Genomic DNA, 23,970 nt, shown 5'->3' with positions numbered 1-23,970 from the left:
GATCTTCACACATTTAAACACTCATGCGCACATATAGAGCATATACACACAGTGCAATATATGAATTTAAAGCATGTATACAAACCATACACACATCACAGATACACACATATGCAGCATATTACATATATGTTATATACATATTATGCTGTACAACTTGCAGCATGGTATGTATAGAATGGTGCACAGCCTCCACTCTTTAGTGTGTCAGGTCGAATGATAGGGCCCTCCGACAGTGCGGGCCCCATAGCAGCTTACGCCCCTGCTTACAAATAGTATGGGACATGGGGGGGGGGGGGCATGGTAATCATACCCATTACCCATTTCTACAAGTCGGATAGCAGCAACACAGATTTGGTTTTAACATTTTAAGAAAAGAAAAAAAAAAAAAAACACTCTTCTCTGTGATTAAAGGTCCTGCTGATCCCAGATTTCAACACACCAGCTGTGATCAGACTGCACAGTTTGTTCTAGTTTACGACAACCTAAACATAAAAGCCTCCATATCCAAAAACCAGGTTCATAGTTGAATAAACTTTGTGCATTATTCCAGATTGAAGGCTTTTTAATTAAAACATCAAAATGCGCTCCGAGCAGAGCCATGATGGACGTGGAATTTCGGAGCCATTGATCACCCCGGCAGGAGCATTTCGAGACGCTGTTGGATGCCAAGAGATCTTACCTCAAGTACATAGAACTACTGAGCTACCGTCACCCGAGCCAAGGAACTCTGACAGTATCAAGTCCGACATTTAGTAAAGACGTGTGCAGTGACTTACAGACCACGACTAATCCCCCCCCTAAGTAGTACAAACTGACATAAGGCACAACATGGAACATAGCAAGTGTGCAGGAAACCGGAAAACAAGAACATGGTCATGTTCCAGGAGACACAGCACAGCTACAGGGAAACAAATATTATTACAAGAAGAAGCCTTGTGCTCATCAATCTTCCTTAGCTTCGTCTTAAAGGAAATCTCAAAATCCATCATGATAAACCAGGGACATTACTTATAGATCCAGGCACTGGGACTGTGGTAATCTTCTTATTTTTGTTATCCATGGCCTCCTCCTTTATAGAATCAACTTGTAAAATTATGCTAAATGAGCCAGAAGGCTCTAGGGGAGGGGGGGCGTTATCACAGCCCCTCTGTGGCCTGGATTCACATCCGAACCAGTTTCCTACCCGGAGTCATGGGAATGGGTAGTAGTAGAGTGTGGTAGATTATGCAGCACGCAGGAGGTGTGCATAATTACAAGCAGAGGGGGCACCAGGTGTGATGTGCACAGAAGCGCTCAGGGCTTTCATAATTTGAAAATTAATTCTTGCCAGAAATCACAAGATTTTATGGCTAATCAAGATAACATGCTGTGCAATCAGTGACAAGGAGGTGCGCTTGGTGTAAATAGTGGTTTTTAAAGTGGTAGAAGACCTATTATTGATGAGACTAGGAGTTTCTAAGCCAGAACCGTATATTACCCACATATGCCCGGTGCCCTCCATTCTGCTCTGCCTGCCATGATATTTTCACCTCCCACCGATCTCTCCTAAAATGGTCAGGGACTCCTTTAGGGAAAAACGGGAGCAGCTGAGTTATACTCGGGTGGAACAGAGGACCTTTGGAATGGAGGTTGAAACACCAGATCGGTGTACCCTGCACATTCTGGAGCCACAAAGATGACCGGAACGTACTCTACCTTTACTCGCTTGAGGATGCGGGTAAGAAGCAGAAGAGAAAAGGAAGAGGCAAAGAAGTCAGAACTAGGAGACGACTAGAGCGTCCAAGGTGATCATATGAGGATCCTTTGCCATGGATACGTAAGTTTAAGTCTACCTCTGGTTTGCTCCACCTCTGACAAAGTAGTCGGAAGGTCGGAGATCCAGTGATCGAGGGCTAGAAAGATGGCCCTCAGTTCCAAGACATTGATTGGCAGCAAAGTCTCCGCAGGGGACTGTGTTATCCAAATCTGAAACACTGCTCAACATCCGGAAAGGCTGACATCACCACTTGAGCAAGAGAACCACCTGTAATGGATGTGTGTGGAATTGAGCATATGGTACCATCTCAAAGGCAAAAACCATCCTTACCAGCACTCACATACAAAAAACGTAAGGGGCATGGGTCCTTGACCCTTTCACCAAGGTGGAGCCAACTCCTTTTTTTCAACCTTGTAACAGCCTCCAAGCAACAGGGCCTATACCCCAGGGCGCTGTCTCCCCCAATGTTAGACCAAAAAAATTGATTTTGGAAAGGCAAATAGTGGGCTTTTGCATTAAATATGGCACATATTTTCCAGTGTATATTGGATGAACATACCCTGGCTGTACATCCCTGTTGTAAAGTCAAAACTTTGTTTTTTTGGGTGGAAAGACCCTTTAAGTCCATGGACAAGCCATCAATTTTACAAAAAGTGTCAAAGTGTCTTAGAGATTACAGTCCCCTTTTTTGATAAAAAAAAAAAAAATATATATATAATATATACACAAAAAAAAAAAATTACTAAAGATATTGAAATTCTACAAGAAAAATATTTTATAAAACAATAAATCAATCAGCACATATAAAGAGATTATTCTACCAATTATAGAGAATATCGGGTCGCACAGTGCAATTGGCCAACACCAAGAACAAGTCAATAGGTTACCGTGATCGCCGACAAAGATGATGTTGACGCATCGATGCAGCTTCATCTGTTTCAGGCCGTCCATTAACATGCCGACCACTCCATCAATATCCTTCAACTGATTTATCAGCTACAGGGACAGAACGAAGGAACAGCCATCAACTAACACACAAGGAAGGTCTTTACCCTTCAATACTTAAAATTAAGTTATAAGCTCCCAGGGTTTGCAGATCTGGAATCACTAAGATAACCCCTACCTCGTTGTCCTTTTAGGATATTTGGACCTTATACAAGGACAATATATGGCTGGCCAAAGTTTACAGGCCGTCCTCGACTTAAGGACAACCGACTTACATACGACCCCTAGTTACAGACTAACCTCTCTGCCCATTATGACCTCCCTGGAGTCTTTACTTTAGTCTTAGTCTGCAATGATCAGCTGTAAGGTGTCTGTAATGACGTTTTACTGATAACCCTTGTTCCCATTACATTATGGGGAACACCAATCCTCCACAAAACGGCAGCGCCATTCAATGGCCAGATCAATTTAAATATCGCAGGAGACTTTGCCAACAGGATTTAAATAGTTAACGCCCATAATTGGTGCTGACACCGATCACAGACGTTACTGGTGGGGGGAGGGTGTTTGAGCTGGAACCAAACTAATTCTAATGAATTCCGGGGTCGGTTCTAGATGACCCAAACCCACAAATTTTGGTACAACCCGAACCTTGTCATTTGGGTTCACTCATCCTTAATTATAATATATATTTTTAAAAAATTTTGCACAATTAAAAATCCCATTGCCGTATGCTATGCGGTATTGGTAAGAGTGATGTGACCTGCTCCTGATTCTAACAAAATATTGTACAGCCTTTACGTTGGATAAAATGCTGAACAATAAACATGCGATTCCCACCGTTCCGCTGATCAATGTGGCGTTTGTTTTTTTTGAATCCATCCACCCATTCAAAAGATATGGCCCCTATAAGTTTAGATTTGCATTGTCTCTTTATAGGGGACACGCCCCAGAGGAAATGAAAAGTTACCGCCCACCCGAGTACGAGATAATTCACATATAAAGTTCTAGAGGTCATATCTTTGGAACGGGTAGACGGATTTTAAAAAAACAAACACCACACTGATCAGGAGCTCATAGGGAATGACCCGAGTTATGTCATTGAGTATTTTGTACTCGGTGACAGGTCCCCTTTAATCATAAAAACATGTACATAGATTGTGATTGGATTAGTGTCAAGCAGAATGTAAACTAAAGATACAGCAGGACAAACTAGATTTGGTCAAATATACAAACCTCACTGCTAAATGGCCCATATCTGTGTCCTGCTTGATCAGGCTGTTCCAAATAGATTGCATACACGTATGGCCTGGATGTAAAAAAAAAAAAAAAATATTTAAATTAGGAGATTAGGATAGGAGATTACCGATTCTCATGCAATACAGGATACATTTTTTGGTTGCTAAACTCCAAAATCCCCTTAATAGAGTTAAAGGGTCTTTCCAACCCTTTTTATAAAGTTTAAAATTAAAGTATAAAAAGTTTTATTTTTATAGATAACAGTTTACATTAATTCAAAGTAATAATGTTCCCTTTTGCTTCTTGAACGACTTTCCCTTGGCCCCCCACCCAATCCTGATCCAATGGAGTTAATGACACGCTACATGACTGCAGGAACCAATCACCAGCTGTTCTTAATGGGGACATGTCAACACAGTCACATGTCACAGGTCACACTGACATATTAGTTGACACTGACACCGGCAGAGAACACAAAGGGGTCAACGTTGGTGGCAAGGGAATGGGAATTACTTACCCTTAAAGGAAACCTACCACCACGGATCTACCTAGGTAGATCCGGTTGCAGGTTCCTCTAATGTAGAGTACTTTTCTAAAGAGGCTACTGGGGCGTGGAGTAGGCGGAGCTGAGGCTACACGGTGCGACTACTCCACGCCCCAGTAGCCTTTTGTGTTTGCCTACCCTCGTGCACTCGTCTGAGAAGCTGAGTTCTGCGCATGCGCAGTAGCTACGGCTTCAGAGCAGAGTCCTCACAGCCAGCGGCCTGCAATCTGCGCATGCGCAGAACCCAGCTTCTCAGACTAGTGTGCGCAGCTACCAGGAGCTGTGCACTGAAGATGTCAGGGTAGGCGGAACACAAGAAGCTACTGGGGCGTGGAGTAGCCATGACGTGTAGCCTCAGCTCCGGCTACTCCACGCCCCAGTAGCCTCTTTAGAAAATTTGAATATTGTGTGAATTAAAATTTCCAAAAGTTATGGGCCACCAAAGAATTAGCCCTTAAAAGGGCTATACAAGTCTACATGAGTGGGACCCGCCACCGGATCTACCTTAATAGGTAGATCCATGGTGGTAAGTTTCCTTTAACCACACATAAGGAAGAAAATATCTCATTCCTAAGCATTTTTTGCACAAAAACAACTTTCACTAAATAATTTTTTTTTTTGCAACAAAGAGTTGCGTCCCCTAAGACAGAATAGGAGCAGCTGTGATGTAACGTACCTTTCGCTGTCAGGTAAGTGAAGCCATTGTAGGACTGTTGTGACTCTCCGCTGTTGAGTGATGGCTCTAAAAAAAAAAAAAAAAAGAATAAAAAGTGAAAAGCTGTAAAATAAGGAAAAAAAATACTTCAAAATAGGCAGATAATCAAAACAAGAGCATAGGAAAGTTGTATTATTGCACATACAGTATATACACATATTTATATGCATGCATACAGTATTAACACACATACATACAATATATGCACACATACAGCATACACACACACATACAGTGCTATATTCACTGAATATAATAGTGCACATCCTCCACTGTTTAGTGGAGCAAGTCGGGTGACTGGGCCCCCTGACACTGCGGACCCCATAGCAGCTGCTATTGCTGCTACCCCGGTTGTTATACCCCGTGGGTAGGGAATGAAATATCCGTTTTATGATTTACTAATAATAAAATTTAAAAAAAAAAAAAAAAATCACCTGAGCTGAAAAGAGTCACTTTCTGCCCGAGATGAGGCTGCAGAGCATCACTTCAGACACCACTTTATTAGACTCCATAACATCTATAACCATAATGCCATAGATAAGAATCTAATCTTTCAGATGACATCAGGCTTGTGGTTCTGTGAGCTAAGGAACCAGAGATACAGGGAGGTCAAGATATAGATGGAAAATGCATCTTTATCCGTAGATCCCATTACAGATTTGAAAGATGAGATTCTTATCGTTACAATTTCACCAGAACCATGGTTCTAGCTGCTACAGACATTTGAAAGGACACTCCAGCCTCTAAAATTGACTAAAATTGAAAAGTGACTCTCTTTATTTTCACATGATTTTTTTTTTTTTTTTTTTTTTAGGTAAACGGGCGAGTTTTAGAGGGAATTCTAGAAAGTACATTTAATACCCCACCTGAGAGGGCTGCTAGTTCAGTGGTCATTTTAAAAAGCACCAACTTAAGGCCAAAGTGAAATTAAATTCTAAAGACAACTTACACGGGCCAGAAGAAGGTGGCTGCCTTAACCCCTTGCTTGTCAGCCGTAACCCAAAGCTGAAAAAGAAATGCCAGGAACATTATAATCACATTGTGATAATTCTCAATAATCATCGTCCACTACAGATGTGATCAGGTTGTAGACATGGAATGTGAGTGTAGACAAACATCCCGGATTTCAGCTTCCATCAGATCCAGAACATTCTACAATGTGCATAAAGATACATTTTATGGCCAGAGTTCTATCCTGCTCACTACTTACTGGTTGCCCTCCCCACCATCTGTGATTGAATTTCTCTCGAGAACGAAGACTGAAGTTGGCGTCGAACACTGGATCATACATAGAATTCCCGACAATCCCATGAGACTCGGGATACAGCCCCTTCAATACAGGAAAAAAAAATGAAAAATTAAATAAACATTTTATAAAGAAAAACAAAATATTTTCCTAATATTTTACATCCAAAAGTTTTTTGAACTCCCAGTCCAGGAAACATAACTGGCACCAAATATCCCAAAAAATATCCCAGAATATCGGAGGTGATCATTTTGTTAAAATATGTATCACAAAATAAATTGAAGGGAATCTACCATAAAAATTCACCATGAAAACCCGGGACATTACTCATAGATCCAGGCACTGAGACTGTGGTAATTTTCTTATATTTGTTATACATGGCCTCCTTCATTCTAAAATCAGCTTTTAAAATTATGGTAATGAGTCAGAATAGCTCTGAGGATGTTACCAGAGCCCCTCCATGCTATAGCTTCACAGACTATTATATCCCATTCCCCCTGCTACCTAAGCTCTTCCCCTTCCCTCGACATGGTGTAATCTCATACAATGGAAGGGGAGCTGGGCTCCTGTACACTATAACAGCCTTTAAAGCTTCACCACCCAGAAACACCCTCCAAAGCCCTTAAGGCTCATTAGCATAATTTTAAAAGTTGATTTTCGAAGGAGGGAGGCCATGGATAACAAATATAAGAAGTCTACCACAGTGACGGTGCCTGCATCTATGAGTAATGTCCCTGGTGTCATGATGGAATTTGATGGGAGATTTCCTTTAAAGCTTAATTTTAATTTTTTTTTTCGTAGTTTTTTTTGTAATGTAGTGCATTTTGTAAAGTAGGAGAGAACATTTTGAATTTTTTCTATAGAAGGTCCACAAAATCCCTCAGCACCATGCCAGTAGGTGCAGGGACACGGAGCTTAAAAATAGAATAGGTCCTTAATATCGGATTGGTGGGGGTCTAACATAAAGCAATCCCTAAGGACATCCTGTTCTTAGCAGGAGAAGAGAAACATAGAATGGAACATGAAGGAGACAGCGCCGTCCTCATCATGGTGGTCACAGCAGGTAACTGCAACTCTTTTGAATGGGAACTAAGTTGCAGTGACACAGTTCGGCCACTACACAGAGAATGGCGCTGTCTGCTTCCTGCTCCATTCTCTGTTTATCATCTGATCTGTGGGGCTGTTGGTGTGGTTCCCGCACCAATATGACATCAATGAGCAATCAATAAGGTAGGTCATCAATATTTTTACCCAAAAAACACTTAATTTACACTTTGATCAGTCGTTTACTTAAGGATCTAGCAAAAAATAATAAACTATTACCGTTGCCAGCGTATACAAGTTTGGGAAAGTTTTTGTGGGGTACACAGGTCTCATATAGGGTGAATGTGTTCCACATGTTCCTAATAAAAAAGAAGAAGTATTGTGAAAATTAGTATTATTACTACATTATACAGAGAAGTAGTGAATAGTTCCTTTACTTAAAGGGAACCTGTCACCAGGTTTTACCCCAATAAACTAACAACCCCATCAGGTAGGGGATGAAATGTCCATTCTAGAATTCTATCTTTCATATAAAATCTCAACTATAAATTCTTAAAAAAATCTCCTCTCAAAGTCATGTGACAATGAGCAGAGAAGAGTCATATTTCACCTGAGACGAGTCAAGTTTAGAGGCTGCAGGGGGAGCATCACTTCTTATCTTTAATACAACACCAGCAGCTTGGTGGGAGATTTTATCAGGACTTGCACAGCAGTTTTCCGGTATACAAGTCCTAAAATAATCACAATTACTAATGTCTTTCCCCACACACCACCCTAATGCCAAGTGGGTGTGAAGGAGCCTCGGCCGGTGGTGGAGTGGGCCATTCTCTAAAGCCTATGAAAAATCATTGCTGCAGGGTTTTATGCTCAAAAAAATTGGCACAGCCACCTGATGGATACATAGGGATGTCTAAGCCTTCTGATGTATCCACCACCGCAACGGGAGGGAAGGGGCCCGACTTCCAACATAGGATATATGATAAATTCCCCACTATGTTTATAGATACTATAGAGTCAAAGATAGAGGCGTCTGTAGCGACATCTCCCCTGCGGCCTCTAAACTTGACTCATCTCAGGTGAAATATGACTCTTCTCTGCTCCTTGTCACATGACTTTGGAGGAAATATTATATATTATAGATAAATGCGGGAGATTTCATAGAAGGGACGGAATTCTAAAAAAAAAAAAAAAAAAAAAAAAAAAAAACACACATGTCATACCCTACATGAGGGGGCTGCTAATTTAATAGGGTAAAATCTGGTCACAGAGTCCCTTAAATTTAAAAAGTTTCCGAAAAGTGGCTGTAGGGGGTTGAAAAGTAGGTAGGTCACTCCGCTAGAAAAAACAGGGGATTGGGGAGGGGGCAGCTTTGATGTGATGACACTTACTTAGCTTATAGATATTGGGCAGAACTTTGATCCCTTCCTTCATATAGGAAGCTCGGAATCCATCAACTGAGAAGATGATCAGAGGAGGACGGACAAACCTAAAAGGGAAGGACGGGATGAGATCAGAACAACAGGCCTCAAGTATCCTCTGTAAGTAAGAGATATAATGTGCACCTCTCCATATTACCTACCTGCTTGCTCTGGGGTTGCCATGGTAGCACCAATAAGCTAACACTATACAGAGGTCATGTGACCTCCTCTATTTTGAACATCTAGCGGATCACAGGTCAGTGTGTTGTACCATAGTAACCCCAGAGCAAGCAGAAATATCAACTGTACTGAAGTAGGTAACAAACAGGAGAAGAAAATATGATAAAACACACAATGAATAATAATAATAATAATAATAATAATAATAATAGATACAAAATATACAAACAAAATAATGCTGATAAATTGCCATTTTACCCTGCCGGACATTCAGGATGTTTTATTTCTTCACAATCATCATCCACCCAACGGGTCCCACCTAAAATTAGAAAAAAAATTATTGAGACCCAATGGGTGAAAAAGAGTCCGTACGGGGGTAATAGTCTGTCCGATTGATGTTCTGTGGTCCAAAATACCATATTACAGATGCATCCGCGGCTAAAGGAATTGCCACTCTACCCTCTAATAGGATTTCCATATAAAATGTATGATGGATTTGTAGATTTCTACAGCCAGGGGGGAACCAGTCATGAGGAGTCTTGAGCCTTTTGCCTCAGGCAGCACCATCTGCAGCAAGGTGGGGCGGCATCAGGGGGTTTAGGTTCACCCCCTGTCATTCTATAGCCCTGTAGATTTTATATAACTACTTTATGGGACAGTTACTACAAGCCCTTCATTTAGGACGACAACCGATACTACTAAGATTGTCCATGACCCACCATTTCTTTATAACCCAAGCCCGATGTGCAGTGGAGCTCCCTAATGTAATCAGGAGGTCACCCAGCCCCATTCAAGCAATTATTGGGCATTTCATGATTATACATCCACCGCTAAAAAAAAAAAAATCACAAAGTCATTACCTTTACACATTGTCTGATAGTCAGTACAGCAGTCGCCCTTGGCCAGGCAGTCATCAGAGCAAAAACATGCACTATCGTCATTCCGCGCCTCGCCACATCTATCCTTACAGCTCCAGCCACGTCCTAAAACAAAAATAGGGAATGAAAAATTTGTGAGAAAGTATATCCACATCTATATACAGTAGAAATATACAGGCTCATAATTTTATTTTGTTAGCCATTTCACCAATAACTGCTATAATACTGCCCCCTATGTACAAGAATATAACTACTATAATACTGCCCCCTATGTACAAGAATATAACTACTATAATACTGCCCCCTATGTACAAGAATATAGCTACTATAATACTGCCCCCTATGTACAAGAATATAACTACTATAATACTGCCCCCTATGTACAAGAATATAACTACTATAATACTGCCCCCTATGTACAAGAATATAACTACTATAATACTGCCCCCTATGTACAAGAATATAACTACTATAATACTGCCCCCTATGTACAGGAATATAACTACTATAATACTGCCCCTATGTACAAGAATATAACTACTATAATATTGTTCCCTATGTACAAGAATATAACTACTATAATACTGCCCCCTATGTACAAGAATATAACTACTATAATACTGCCCCCTATGTACAAGAATATAACTACTATAATACTGCCCCCTATGTACAAGAATATAACTACTATAATACTGCCCCCTATGCACAGGAATATAACTACTATAATACTGCCCCTATGTACAAGAATATAACTACTATAATACTGTTCCCTATGTACAAGAATATAACTACTATAATACTGCTCCCTATGTACAAGAATATAACTACTATAATACTGCCCCCTATGTACAAGAATATAACTACTATAATACTGCCCCCTATGTACAAGAATATAACTACTATAATACTGCCCCCTATGTACAAGAATATAACTACTATAATACTGCCCCCTATGTACAAGAATATAACTACTATAATACTGCCCCCTATGTACAGGAATATAACTACTATAATACTGCCCCTATGTACAAGAATATAACTACTATAATACTGTTCCCTATGTACAAGAATATAACTACTATAATACTGCCCCTATATACAAGAATATAACTACTATAATACTGCCCCCTATGTACAGGAATATAACTACTATAATACTGCCCCCTATGTACAGGAATATAACTACTATAATACTGCCCCTATGTACAAGAATATAACTACTATAATACTGTTCCCTATGTACAAGAATATAACTACTATAATACTGCTCCCTATGTACAAGAATATAACTACTATAATACTGCCCCCTATGTACAAGAATATAACTACTATAATACTGCCCCCTATGTACAAGAATATAACTACTATAATACTGCCCCCTATGTACAGGAATATAACTACTATAATACTGCCCCTATGTACAAGAATATAACTACTATAATACTGCCCCCTATGTACAAGAATATAACTACTATAATACTGCCCCCTATGTACAAGAATATAACTACTATAATACTGCCCCCTATGTACAAGAATATAACTACTATAATACTGCCCCCTATGTACAAGAATATAACTACTATAATACTGCCCCCTATATACAAGAATATAACTACTATAATACTGCCCCCTATGTACAGGAATATAACTACTATAATACTGCCCCCTATGTACAGGAATATAACTACTATAATACTGCCCCTATGTACAAGAATATAACTACTATAATACTGTTCCCTATGTACAAGAATATAACTACTATAATACTGCTCCCTATGTACAAGAATATAACTACTATAATACTGCCCCCTATGTACAAGAATATAACTACTATAATACTGCCCCCTATGTACAAGAATATAACTACTATAATACTGCCCCTATATACAAGAATATAACTACTATAATACTGCCCCCTATGTACAGGAATATAACTACTATAATACTGCCCCCTATGTACAAGAATATAACTACTATAATACTGCCCACTATGTACAGGAATATAACTACTATAATACTGCCCCCTATGTACAAGAATATAACTACTATAATACTGCCTCCTATGTACAAGAATATAACTACTATAATACTGCCTCCTATGTACAAGAATATAACTACTATAATACTGTCCCCTATGTACAAGAATATAACTACTATAATACTGCCCCCTATGTACAAGAATATAACTACTATAATACGGCCCCCTATGTTCAAGAATATAACTACTATAATACTGCCCCCTGTGTACAAGAATATAACTACTATAATACTGCCCCCTATGTACAAGAATAACACTACTATAATACTGCCCCCTATGTACAAGAATATTACTACTATAATACTGCCCCCTATGTACAAGAATATAACTACTATAATACTCTCCCCTATGTACAAGAATATAACTACTATAATACTGCCCCATATGTACAAGAATATAACTACTATAATACTGCCCCCTATGTACAAGAATAACACTACTATAATACTGCACACAGCTATAGCTCAATAACGAGCACAAACAACGTCTCCGAGTCTCCAGGCTGCAGTGTAGTAGAGAGAATGCAATGGTCTCTTGTGTATCAATACTGGATTGTGCTGGGGCAGTTATGACTACAGAAAACATAAGTGGCTAATCCACAAGTAAGTTTAGCACGGCCTATCCTAACAGATCTCCTTATGTCCTATTAGGCCTTTACACTTGCTCAAACAGAATGCATACTGTGTGATTTAGGAATCGTGTTAGCACTGTGCCCCCTGTTCTCCCTGTTAAAACGTCATAAAAAGTGACATTCATTGAGACTAACGTGTATTTATTAAGTGGTTTCTTTAATTAGAGAGAGTGGTGAACCAGACCAGATTAAATACAACCACCTCCCACATTCAGCATCTCATAACCACACTTATGGCTGCCCCATATTAACCTCTTCTGCCCCATAAACCTATTCAGGGGGTTATTTTGAGTCTAAAATGTAAAAAAAAAAAAATTAACCAAGGATTGAATTGTGAGGAAGTGAGGTCCTAGGAGAACATCCAACCCTACGATGTGGGCCATCATATGGTCTATTTCCAACCTAATTTTCGGTATCTCCTCATCTCTACTAAGGCCAACTCTTGCCGTTTCTGTTATAGATGCAACAGCAGCACTTCCACAAATCAAATTCCCCAAATTTTATTTATGTCCTGGGTCATCGGGGAGGGAGAGGGGTGCAAAAACTGGAGCTCCATTGGCCTTCTAGTAGGATTAATGTTAAGAATAATAATTAAGACTTAACCTTTTAGATATCAATCAAGTAAAGGGTTTGCCCCAAAAAGGATGGCCCCATGTAGGAACCACTACTACTTGCCCACCTGATAAGAAACCCTATCACCCGGAACCTTGTACCTGTCTTTAGGCAGAGCTGGGATGGCCCCATGTAGGAACCACTACTACTTGCCCACCTGATAAGAAACCCTATCACCCGGAACCTTGTACCTGTCTTTAGGCAGAGTTGGGATGGCCCCATGTAGGAACCACTGCTACTTGCCCAATCACCCGGAACATTGTACCTGTCTTTAGGCAGAGATGGGATGGCCCCATGTAGGAACCACTACCTCTTGCCCACTTGATAAGAAACCCAAATCACCCGGGAACCTTGTACCTGTCTTTAGGCAGAGCTGGTCAAAGTCCTGGCAGCAGCTGTTGTAACTTTTACAGAGGTTGTCGCAACGGCAGGCAGGGGGATCCGCTTCTTGAAGCTCAAAACATCTGTCCTTACAGGAACCTGAAGTGCTGTCCCATGGTGGGTCATTGAGAACTGTAAGAGACAAGAGGATAGTAAATCAAAAACAGCTATACAATAAAATGCTGGACATATATAGCACCTAAAAAACTGGTGCAGATTGTGTCTAACGCTGGATTCAATGGGGTTGACCAAGATGGACATTCCCTACTTGTTAGGGAGAAGAAGAATAGTCTCTTGCAAGAGACAATACTCCACCCACTTTCAGCGGCCCAATAACAATTTCCTGTATCAGTCCTACATAAAATGATTCTGAGGTCTAAGAGACACTAAATCTCAGAAGGAATGGACCTCAAAATCCTTCTAGGTTAGGTTGTCTTCTGCTGAACTTCTTGTTCGTATACTGTGTTACAGCCTGGGATCAATAGTCTTAACTAAAAACGAGTCACCAACTTCTCCCCCACTTCTGGCCAACAAAATGAAGAAAAGGAACATGACCACACATAGGTTTAGTGATCCACTTAAACCAGTGATTGAGCAGGAATTGGAGAGGAAACTATTCGGAACCCTTTTACCGTACAATTCATGGACTTTAGTTGAAGGTCTTGAGTCGGGTGCCATGAATATTCCTCTACTTTCCAGCCCAAACAAGAACTTAACCAAAGCCAACACCATACCATTAGCATCAACTACTATGACCATTTACAGAAGAAGTTTGGATGTTGAGTAGATGCTGGATAGGATCAAGGATAGGGACTAAAGAAGTGTTTAGATCCCAAAAATATGGTGAAACATTAGGAATGTGTTTCGGAGGAGATCTAGAGAACCATTGGTGAAGGGACCTAGTATTATAGGAAATTATGAAATTAGGTGACAAACAAAATTAATTCTAACTTCGTTCAAGACTGAGGCCACTTTCTCCACGTTATGGCAAGTCAAACGAATCCGCTGGATTCTGAGGCTTCAATAGAAAAGTTCCAGTCATTGACATGCCTTGGTGTTGTGCACCAATATCGAGCAGAAACCTGACACCAGGTTCAATCATTGCTATGGTATTAGCGAGTTGGAGACCTTTCACCACCTCTTGTACCTGTCTACAGATGCTGAGGGTTAGGTATACCGGTCGGTTCTAGAATATTCCGGTTATTGCCGCCTTTACTTGCTCACCTTTAAGCTTCTGAAGGAATTTAGCCACTTGATCCATGCCCTATCCTTCATCTCCCGAGGAATCCCGCACCAGAGGGAGATACCCTCACAACTCAGGAAAGCTGGACCTGCAGAAGGTCTGGGGAACATCAAGTGGGCTGGTTTATCTTGGACTGTTCAGTATGTGTACAATTAGGGACAGGATGAGAGCCTTATCAAATTATGAGGAGGATACAAAAAATTGCATCTTGTAAAGATGAATAGATTAAAAAAAAAAAACATATATAAATTTTTAAAGGCTCAAAGATCCCCCACTGTTACTTTATTGACATTTTATGGGTCCATTCGGGTGGTCTCCATACTCAAAAATTATATAATTTGCCTGACCACTGGCTGTGGTGGTCTTCTGAACCCAATGGTTGGCTGGACAGCCACTTTTCCATATCAGGATGGATAGGAAGCACAGATACCATGAGTGGAACAAGCATGTGTCCAAATTAAGGTGGTCAGGGAGGGGGTAGGGAGTGATATATATATTTTTTTAATTAAAATCCTGTCCAGTCAACTCCAGTAAAAAGGTTCTTAAAGGGGTTCATAAACAGTTCACAATAGTGTCATGGCTTCCACCTGTAGTTTCGAAAACCAACTCAATCTATTGACTTACAATGAAGACTGTAGGTATCTCATATTGCAAATCTGATGCCGTAAGAGCAAATGAACAGAAAATTAAGGGCAAATGTGAAAATTTCTCAGGCCATGGAAAAAAAAACTCCACTTCTTGGGAACAATGAAAAGTCTTTGGGAAAATTCTACTCAACTATGGTCATTATGGTCTACACACAAAGCCAAGCTTCTCCAAGACTCTCCATGGAGTTGTGCCAATTCTACCAGGAAAGATATTGTAGTTGGGTGTAGTTGCAATTTTATTGTTTTAAAACAGTTCAATTGGACACAACCATCATTTAGTCGAAGCTGTAACTAGACATTTCGCCTACAGCGGCCACTGCAGGAGAAAAGAAGTACTGCACGATGGCCATTAAGATGAACAGATGACCATGTAATGGACAACTGTCAAGTCCTCCAGAACGGGAGACACTCTTAGCAAGTAACTTTGTTCTATCTTATAGTCTGGGCTTAAAATATTGATGGGAATTCCTTCCTGGACATTGGGGGTCATTTACTAAGGGCCCGAATCGCGTTTTACGCCGATTTTCTCTGTATTGCCCCTGAATCGCTGGAAGACCTGAATCCACCGCAGAGAGCGCGCCGGGAATAGGCCGGGTAAGTAAATCTGCCCCAATGTCTTTAATCCAATGTACAAGAATTTCAGCACCTTTGAGAAAGTATTTTTTAATAAAGTAACGCAATTGTAGTGTCCAGTACCAAATGATTACAGTAGTAGGTATTTCGAAGTTTCAAGTACAGGCAGTCCCCAGGTTACATAGAGGATAGGTTCTGCAGGTTTGTTCTTAAGTTGAATTTGTATGTAATTCGGAACTGTATACTTTATAATTGTAACCCCCAGCCAGAATTTTTTTGGTCTTTGTGACAATTGTATTTTAATCATGTTAGATTGTCATAAGAACCAAGATTAAAGCTTCATTATAGACACTGTTACAGCTGTTTATTGTAGCCTCGGGATAAAGTACAGCAAATTACCATCACCCAGAGTCCGTTTGTAACTAGGGGTCGTCTGTAAGTATGGTTCTTAAGTAGGGGACTGCCTGTATATTCCATATTCATTCCCTGCACCCCTGGACCTATGATTGTGGGTGCCCCTGGTACCCAGCACATAACATCTATAGCAATGGTTTTAGCAGGCATTTTAATATCTTAAAGGCTCCCTCTTCACATTTTACCAAGTGAAGTGACAAAGAAGCATTTTGGGCTGAGCCGCAGATAGAATATAATGTACAAACCTGGAATGTGGGAGGAAAGCTCGTATGATGAGGAGGACTTGCCCACCCAGCGCACACTCCAGTATAAATGACCCTTCATGGCCCCTATACACAGTTCATAAACCTTCACTTACTTTACAGGATTTCAAAACACCAAAATGCGTGGGAGATGTCAGCAATTACAGAGGTCACACACTAAAAAAAGAGCTCATTTTGTGTTTGTTTTTTACAGTATTCTAGATAAGAAAATTCTATAGAAATTTCATTTTCAGGTTATTAAAAAAAGTAATTTAATCAACCCATAACATAACCCATTATCACGTCACTAGAAAGGTAAAAATTTCTTACCATTATACAGTTTATGTAGAACTAAAGTTTGCATAGAAAGTTAATTTTCTTTGTAACTATTCAACATTGCTTATCCAAAAAGTCAGAGCTGCACGCACTATTCTGCTGCTGGTGCAGTCACTGAGTACATACATGACATTACTTATCCTGTACTGAGCCTGAGTTACATCCTGTATTATACTCCAGAGCTGCACTCACTATTCTGCTGCTGGTGTAGCCACTTTGTACATACATGACGTTACTGATCCTGTACTGATCCCGAGTTACATCCTGTATTATCCTCCAGAGCTGCACTCACTCTTCTGCTGCTGGTGCAGTCACTGTGTACATACATGACATTACTTATCCTGTACTGATCCTGAGTTACATCCTGTATTATTCCCCAGAGCTGCACGCACTATTCTGCTGCTGGTGCAGTCACTGTGTACATACATGACATTACTTATCCTGTACTGATCCTGAGTTACATCCTGTATTATACCCCAGAGCTGCACTCACTATTCTGCTGCTGGTGCAGTCACTGTGTATATACACAACATTACTTATCCTGTATTGACAAGGAGTTAAATCCTGTATTATACTCCAAAGCTGCACTCACTATTCTTCTGTCCCATTCAGTGCCTGAGATTGATGGAAAAGCAAGTTGGATCCAGGGCTCAGATACCACCATCTGTCCCACATAAATTTAAAATAAGTGGCAGAGCAAATGTGTGACCACAGCCGCATGCAATTACATCCAGACCATGGGGTGCAGGACCCCTGGTTTTAGTGACTGAGGATATGCCAGTGGTCCAGTACATACATAACACATGTCCGGGGAACCCATTTGGGAGTTTGGTTGGTTGTGCACAAGCATCTTCATGACCTTGAATTTATTACACACATCTTCTTTCAGTAGCTTTTACCCCAGAGCTGGTTCTTAGCGCTTATTCACATCTGGAGTTGTAGAGATCCACTTATTCAGAGGAACAGAACGGATTTTCAACAACACTAATGGAGAAATTATTCTATGTCGAGGTCGAAATGTCCACATGACAGTCCACATGCACCCGAAGAGACAGAAGATAGAAACGCTCCTCTAAGGATTTCCATTCCTTTCAATGGAGATGACAGTTTTGTAATTTGATATATAAAGTGGTGCAGGGGGTCCCAGGAGCTTTAGGGGGGCCATAAAGAATTTGGAACCCAAACTAGGTAGGAGCTTGGAGCTTTACTGTAACCCCCTTAACAAATTTCTCCAAAATGTGTGATGAGTTTGTCTTGGGTCTGTTTTCTGGCCCAGGTCCTGCACCTTCCCGCGTCCATCATTGTCAGTAATGTTTATGACTGGAATAGGAAACCTCAAAACCTACAAGAGACGGAACATTTGCTTAACCTCCCGACTGTTAGACAAGCCCCGAGTCTGCTCCCGACAATTATCTAATTTATGGAGGACATGAAACGTTCTGAGCAAATAACTAGCGCCACCATTAAAGGAACACTCCACAAAAAAATAAGATCCAGGCCATTACTTTTAAAACCACCCGCTTTTCAGCTCGCTGCAATTCAATGTCCCCTGGGAGCTGCATCGAAACATGGCAGAGACTGCAGGAATAACATGTAATAACAACCCTGGGCTGGAAAAAGAACAGACATACTGTGCACACAATACAATACAATGTTTGTAGAGAGTCTTTTTACATCACCTTTAATGAGACCACCCATAGGTGTCACAGAATAATACCCCGATATAATTATTGACCATATATCACTGACATATAGGCGGCAGATATTATCAGTCTGGATTCACACTGACATGATTTTAAGTTTCTGACATGATTCGGCACTGAATGACTTGGAAAGTCCTTTAACTCGGGATTTGTTTATGCAGAGAGAACCCGTTACCGTTTTTTCCAAGGTCAAAGGGCGGGTTCCTTAGAGAGTGTGACCAATCAGAACAGACCCTTTAGGGACATTACCTGATCAGGGGTATAAATCACACCCAATTGTCAATTTATTCCTATATTTCCAGGAGGAATAAACAGAGGAGCAGCAGAACACACGATAATAAGAATGAAAGTGTTGCATGGGATGGGTTAGTTTATAGTTACAACTCGGTTCTGCTACATCAATGGTGGCTCTACTGACATGTTTATTTTCGTAATCTAAAAATTGCCAACTGGGTGTAACCAGGTGGGATGTGGATTCCTACACAGACACTGTCCAGTATACACACGACCACGCACACGACCGTACATACATCCTCCATAGACGGCCATGGCCTACGGAGTGATACACTGCCATACTGCTCTGTGCACGGGGAAAAGATAGGACATGTCCTATGTTTCCCCGTGTTCAGGCGCCGTATATCTCGATGGAGAGGGGGGGGGTCACCCCTTCTCCTCTCCATGGCCCGGACGTGTGCCGGCTCGGCTACGGTGCCATGTGTAACCCAACCTGAAGTTGAAAAAAATAGATGATTCTTCCAAAGACAGCGCCCACCTAACCATGGTACGTGATAGTATTGCATCCCAACTGTATAGAAATGAATGGAACTCAGGTGCAGTACCACATACTACCCATGGTCACCCCTGACCACCCCTGGTGCTGTTTTTGGAAAACAGCCATGTTTTTCATACCCTAGACAACCCCTTGAACTAAAAAGCTTTGTAGAAAACTGCAAAGCAAGAGGTTCAAGGTAACAACACGGTAGATCTCGCCTTTGGCATATGTGACATATAAATCACCTAAATATTACCGCAATATATCCAAAATAATACAACAATATTGCGCCAAGATAATGCCAAGGAAGACATACAGGAATGTTAATGGTTGGGTGTTAATTATCCAAAATTGATTCAGAACTTAAAGGTCGTGCAGGGTTAACAAAATATGACTGCTTTCTTCCAAAGACAGTGCCAAACCATGGGTAGTATAGGGTAATACAACTTCCATTCATTTCTATTCAGCTGAGCTGCAATACCGGCACAAACCATAATCAGGTGTGGCGCTGTGGCTCTAACAAGTTTTTCAATCCCTGTACAACCCACTTGAGGATACTGTTTGCCGCTCTTTTACCCCAACCTTGTGCCCCCCATTAGTAGATTATATTAATACAAGCCATTGATAGTGGAGGGCACTACACCAGATCAGCAGAGAGAACTTTGGAGCTGCGGAGGGCTCCAGACACGTAGAGTAAGGAAAGTCAAACAAAATCCTGGCATGAAGATGCGGGTTACTGCTGATGTCAACAGTTTAGCCTTTCACAAGCGTCGCTGCCTATCCCATATTATTTATCCTTACAGTATCAGGATTGAATAGACACTTGAGCAGTCCATTAAAGGAGTGCGGGATCCAGGCATATCTATTGCTCCCTGTTATCAGCCACTTTTGGAGGAGTCGCACGTTAACATGACAATAACATACAACGTACATTGTAGATCATACAATGGTGGGATATCAATCTATGACCTCATTTATGACAAGGTGATAGATGCTAGATCAGGGGGGTCCAACTACGGGGACCCCCACTCATTTGTTGTCATCAGCTGTCTTCATGTCAGCAGTGAACACGCTCAACTGTTTATTTAAAGAGATATTTCCATCTCACTATGGAGATGGGAAGAGTCCAGTCTGCAAGTGGTCATTGGTCTTACTCTTCCCATGTTGACTAAACAAAGTCGCATCCATCCGTTTTTGTAAATCCCGACCTGGCAGAAGAGTATGGCTGAGATTAGCAGAACGCAGCCAAATAGTATAACTTTTTCAATGGACCATTGGCAAAGGAACATACATCAGGTCTATACAGGGGGCTAGTCTCACATCTGACTAGTCCTGTAGTCACAATGATGTACTGGATCCCCACAGTCTTTGCTATTGTACGGCTACTGCAGCCTTTAGCCCTGTACAAGTCCCAGCAATGGTACCTGGAGTGCAAGCTCTGTCACCCAGGTCTGTCATGACTAAGCCTTCAGGCAGCCCATTCTCTACCACCTATCCCTACAAAGGTGATGCACAATTCTTGCACAAATTTGTAGGTTTCACCTACCCCCTATTACCATATACATACCGCCATATAATGCACTTTTTTACCCACATACATAAACACAAGTGTGACCTTGGCCAGACTAGCCCGTCATCCTACGCCCTTAAAGGTAAAGTGCACATCCATTATTTTAGATGCTCATTTTTACCCAGCACCTGTGAACCTTATTCCACAATAACAAGCCAGTTTTACACAGCTATACCATATAACCATATATACACGCTATAACCAGGGCCTATGCTACTGGTGACAGGACCCCTTTAAGAACATGAAAAGCCTGTGTAAAAATCTAAAATGAAAAACTGAGAAAAATCCTGGTAAATTTTCATCCACTTCACTTGTACTGTAAATACTGGGATTTGTTATTCCAAATCATGTAGCCAAAAATCTGCTTATAGACTGTAAGCTCTTGCGAGCATGGCCCTCCAGTTGTTTCATCTGATTATGTTATTGTAATGTCTTGTTTTCTTTGTATAGGTACCGTATGATCGGTACAGCGCTGCAGAATATGATGGCGCTATATTAAGCTTTATTAATATTTAGCGTCTGTACAGTGTGAATATCCCCCTAAGAAACTGGTTATCCACCGCAGGCTATAGTACATTATATTACTTCAGTAAAGTGTCAAGGCCTTGGCAAAGCATTGCCCCCCATATATTTTCCAATTCTTTTACTTTTCACTTTAAATATAATGTTGACGTACCGTTGTCCAAATAATAGATTAAATTGGGCATAAATAAAACCACAATGTTACTTTCATATGAGATATATATCTGTGAACATGAAAACAGCTTGTTTTCCTGAACACCCAATCACAGCACAGCTTTCATTTTTCAAGAGCATAGGAACAAAAGAAAGCTGCACTGTGATTGGTCGCTCTGGGCAACACAGATAATTTAATAATACTGGCCTACAGGGCCTACATAATGTCACACAGAGAGCATAGATCACTACATAGATCCCAAATAAGACCATATATAATAAATAAGGTTAATAACTGAGGAGAAACCCCTGTATTATCACTTGTACCCCCTAGTCTGTGAGGAAACACAAACGCTTCCAAAAAAAGTTCTGTAAAATAGAAGTGACACAGTGGGATATAAGGTTTTATAGAGAAATAGTGTGGTATTAGGGGTTGCTGATGCATCCCCTAGCATGGGGACAGGTCATCATTTGACCTCTAACCCCACAGGAATAATTCCATAATTGTTGTAATATTAGGCCATGTTCACATGGGGTCATGACATGATCTTCACAAGTTCAGTAGGAAAACATCACACAAAAAACAGGGTTGTCATTTGCCCTTTAGTGATAGCAGGATGGTTTTACACAGGACAATACAGGCTTTTGACAAACACCTCCTCAATACATCGACATTTATACCATGTATAGAATATTGTTAATATTTTTCTGTATTTTTTTTTCATCTTTTTTCTTTGCCTATTACACTGCCCATTCCCCTACATCAATGACGTCAGAGGAGTCTTGGGTTGCAGAACATACACATTAAAGGTACTTTTACTAATTTAGGGTTTAGTTAAACACAGCGGTGCCTAGGGCAAAAGTAAGTACAGGTCTCATGCACATTCCCGGCATGCTGCATCTCATGACTCCATGGAAGACAAGGCTACTATGATAAATGCTACAAAATACGGAAGAGTATAAGAGTAAATTCACACTGACAGGACCTCTATAACAAAAGCATCCCACCCCCCTCTGTACTGTGACAAGTTATCAAAACATAGAATCTCTCACAGCCTATTGGTCGAAAAGCTATCACCCGATTGTTTGTTGGGTCATGTGATGCGTTCACACCATTTTGGTGATATATTAGGTAGATTGTGATCCTGGGTGCATGTCTATGGCCAACTTAAAGGGGGGGTTTTAATAGGATAAGGGATAAGTTGCAAAACTCTGTCAGTCCAGCCTCTGGGACCACCATCAATACAAGAAGGGACTGAAGATCCCTCTGAGATCAGATCATTGATGTTTGAGACGGATCTGTCATGTGAGGGACATAAGCAGACCCCATTCACTATAATAGGGTCCGTCTGGTATCTATCATGGTGTCCATCATATGACTCTAATACGGTAGCTTTAAAGATACAGATCACCGTATACATTCTTCTATATGTTCCTCTGGGGGCCCTGTATAGCTTTAATAGATCTGTCAGAGGGAACAAGGTATTTCCCAATGAGTTCTTGTCATTTAACCCTTTAGACGCTATATTTTAGTCCAATACAAAAAAAAAAGCTAGTGACTTATTTTTTGCTGCACGTTACAGGTAACACAGCTACATCAGATTGACAATCTGAAGACCCCCCAAATAATTCCTCATCTCCCTGGACCCTCATGAGGGTGAGAAAAGGGGATGCAGTAAATGCGGGGTTAACCACCGTCATACATGAAGCTTCTGACTCTGGTGGGAATTGCATTTTAAGTCAATGTATAGCAGAGTGCATCTATATGGAGCTGTGATTTACTGCCTTACATTATTAATGCACATTGCTAGGTCCTCGTTCACACTATAGGTACAGCTAACGTATCTATACAACAAAACATAATGACAAATAATTTGATGCAAATTGAGACGCCACACTGTAATGCAAATATTAAAAAAAACAAATTCCATTTTAAAATTGACACCTACATTACATGATTCCCAATCAGCTGTCAAGTGCACATCCCCATAGCTCCACATAAAAATCCTTGCACTTACCTGAGGCGACACCTTCATCCCATTCCGACTCTGATCTTTTCAGGCGATTCGCAGTAAATCCAAAACAAATTTGCACTCCAAAGATAAAGGTGACAAAGGATACAACCTGCGGGTATAAAAAGAAAAAAAAATTGTGCATCAGTATCT

General features: G+C 40.7%; 1 protein-coding gene across 10 annotated transcripts in view; it reads right to left on the bottom strand.

Moving 5' to 3' along the window:
• ENPP2 (ectonucleotide pyrophosphatase/phosphodiesterase 2) overlaps nucleotides 1–23,970 on the bottom strand; it is a 73,766-nt gene that overhangs the window by 27,125 nt on the left and 22,671 nt on the right. For 9 of the 10 annotated variants that reach the window (XM_072151266.1, XM_072151265.1, XM_072151268.1 and 6 more), the window contains exons 2-12: nucleotides 23,824–23,929; nucleotides 13,607–13,762; nucleotides 9,951–10,073; nucleotides 9,349–9,409; nucleotides 8,881–8,978; nucleotides 7,772–7,851; nucleotides 6,413–6,532; nucleotides 6,152–6,207; nucleotides 5,164–5,229; nucleotides 3,941–4,013; nucleotides 2,647–2,755 (exon numbers count right to left, since the gene is read on the bottom strand). In XM_072151266.1, coding sequence (XP_072007367.1) covers nucleotides 2,647–2,755; nucleotides 3,941–4,013; nucleotides 5,164–5,229; nucleotides 6,152–6,207; nucleotides 6,413–6,532; nucleotides 7,772–7,851; nucleotides 8,881–8,978; nucleotides 9,349–9,409; nucleotides 9,951–10,073; nucleotides 13,607–13,762; nucleotides 23,824–23,929 — 1,048 coding nt within the window. Of the gene's footprint in view, nucleotides 1–2,646; nucleotides 2,756–3,940; nucleotides 4,014–5,163; nucleotides 5,230–6,151; nucleotides 6,208–6,412; nucleotides 6,533–7,771; nucleotides 7,852–8,880; nucleotides 8,979–9,348; nucleotides 9,410–9,950; nucleotides 10,074–13,350; nucleotides 13,368–13,606; nucleotides 13,763–23,823; nucleotides 23,930–23,970 lie in introns of those variants that run through there. The other variant, XM_072151275.1, reaches the window with a different exon arrangement.

Source organism: Engystomops pustulosus, chromosome 5, assembly GCF_040894005.1.
Source record: "Engystomops pustulosus chromosome 5, aEngPut4.maternal, whole genome shotgun sequence".
Taxonomy (NCBI): domain Eukaryota; kingdom Metazoa; phylum Chordata; class Amphibia; order Anura; family Leptodactylidae; genus Engystomops; species Engystomops pustulosus.
The sequence above is the reverse complement of the archived record's forward strand: the minus strand, read 5'-3'. Positions and strand labels throughout refer to the sequence as shown.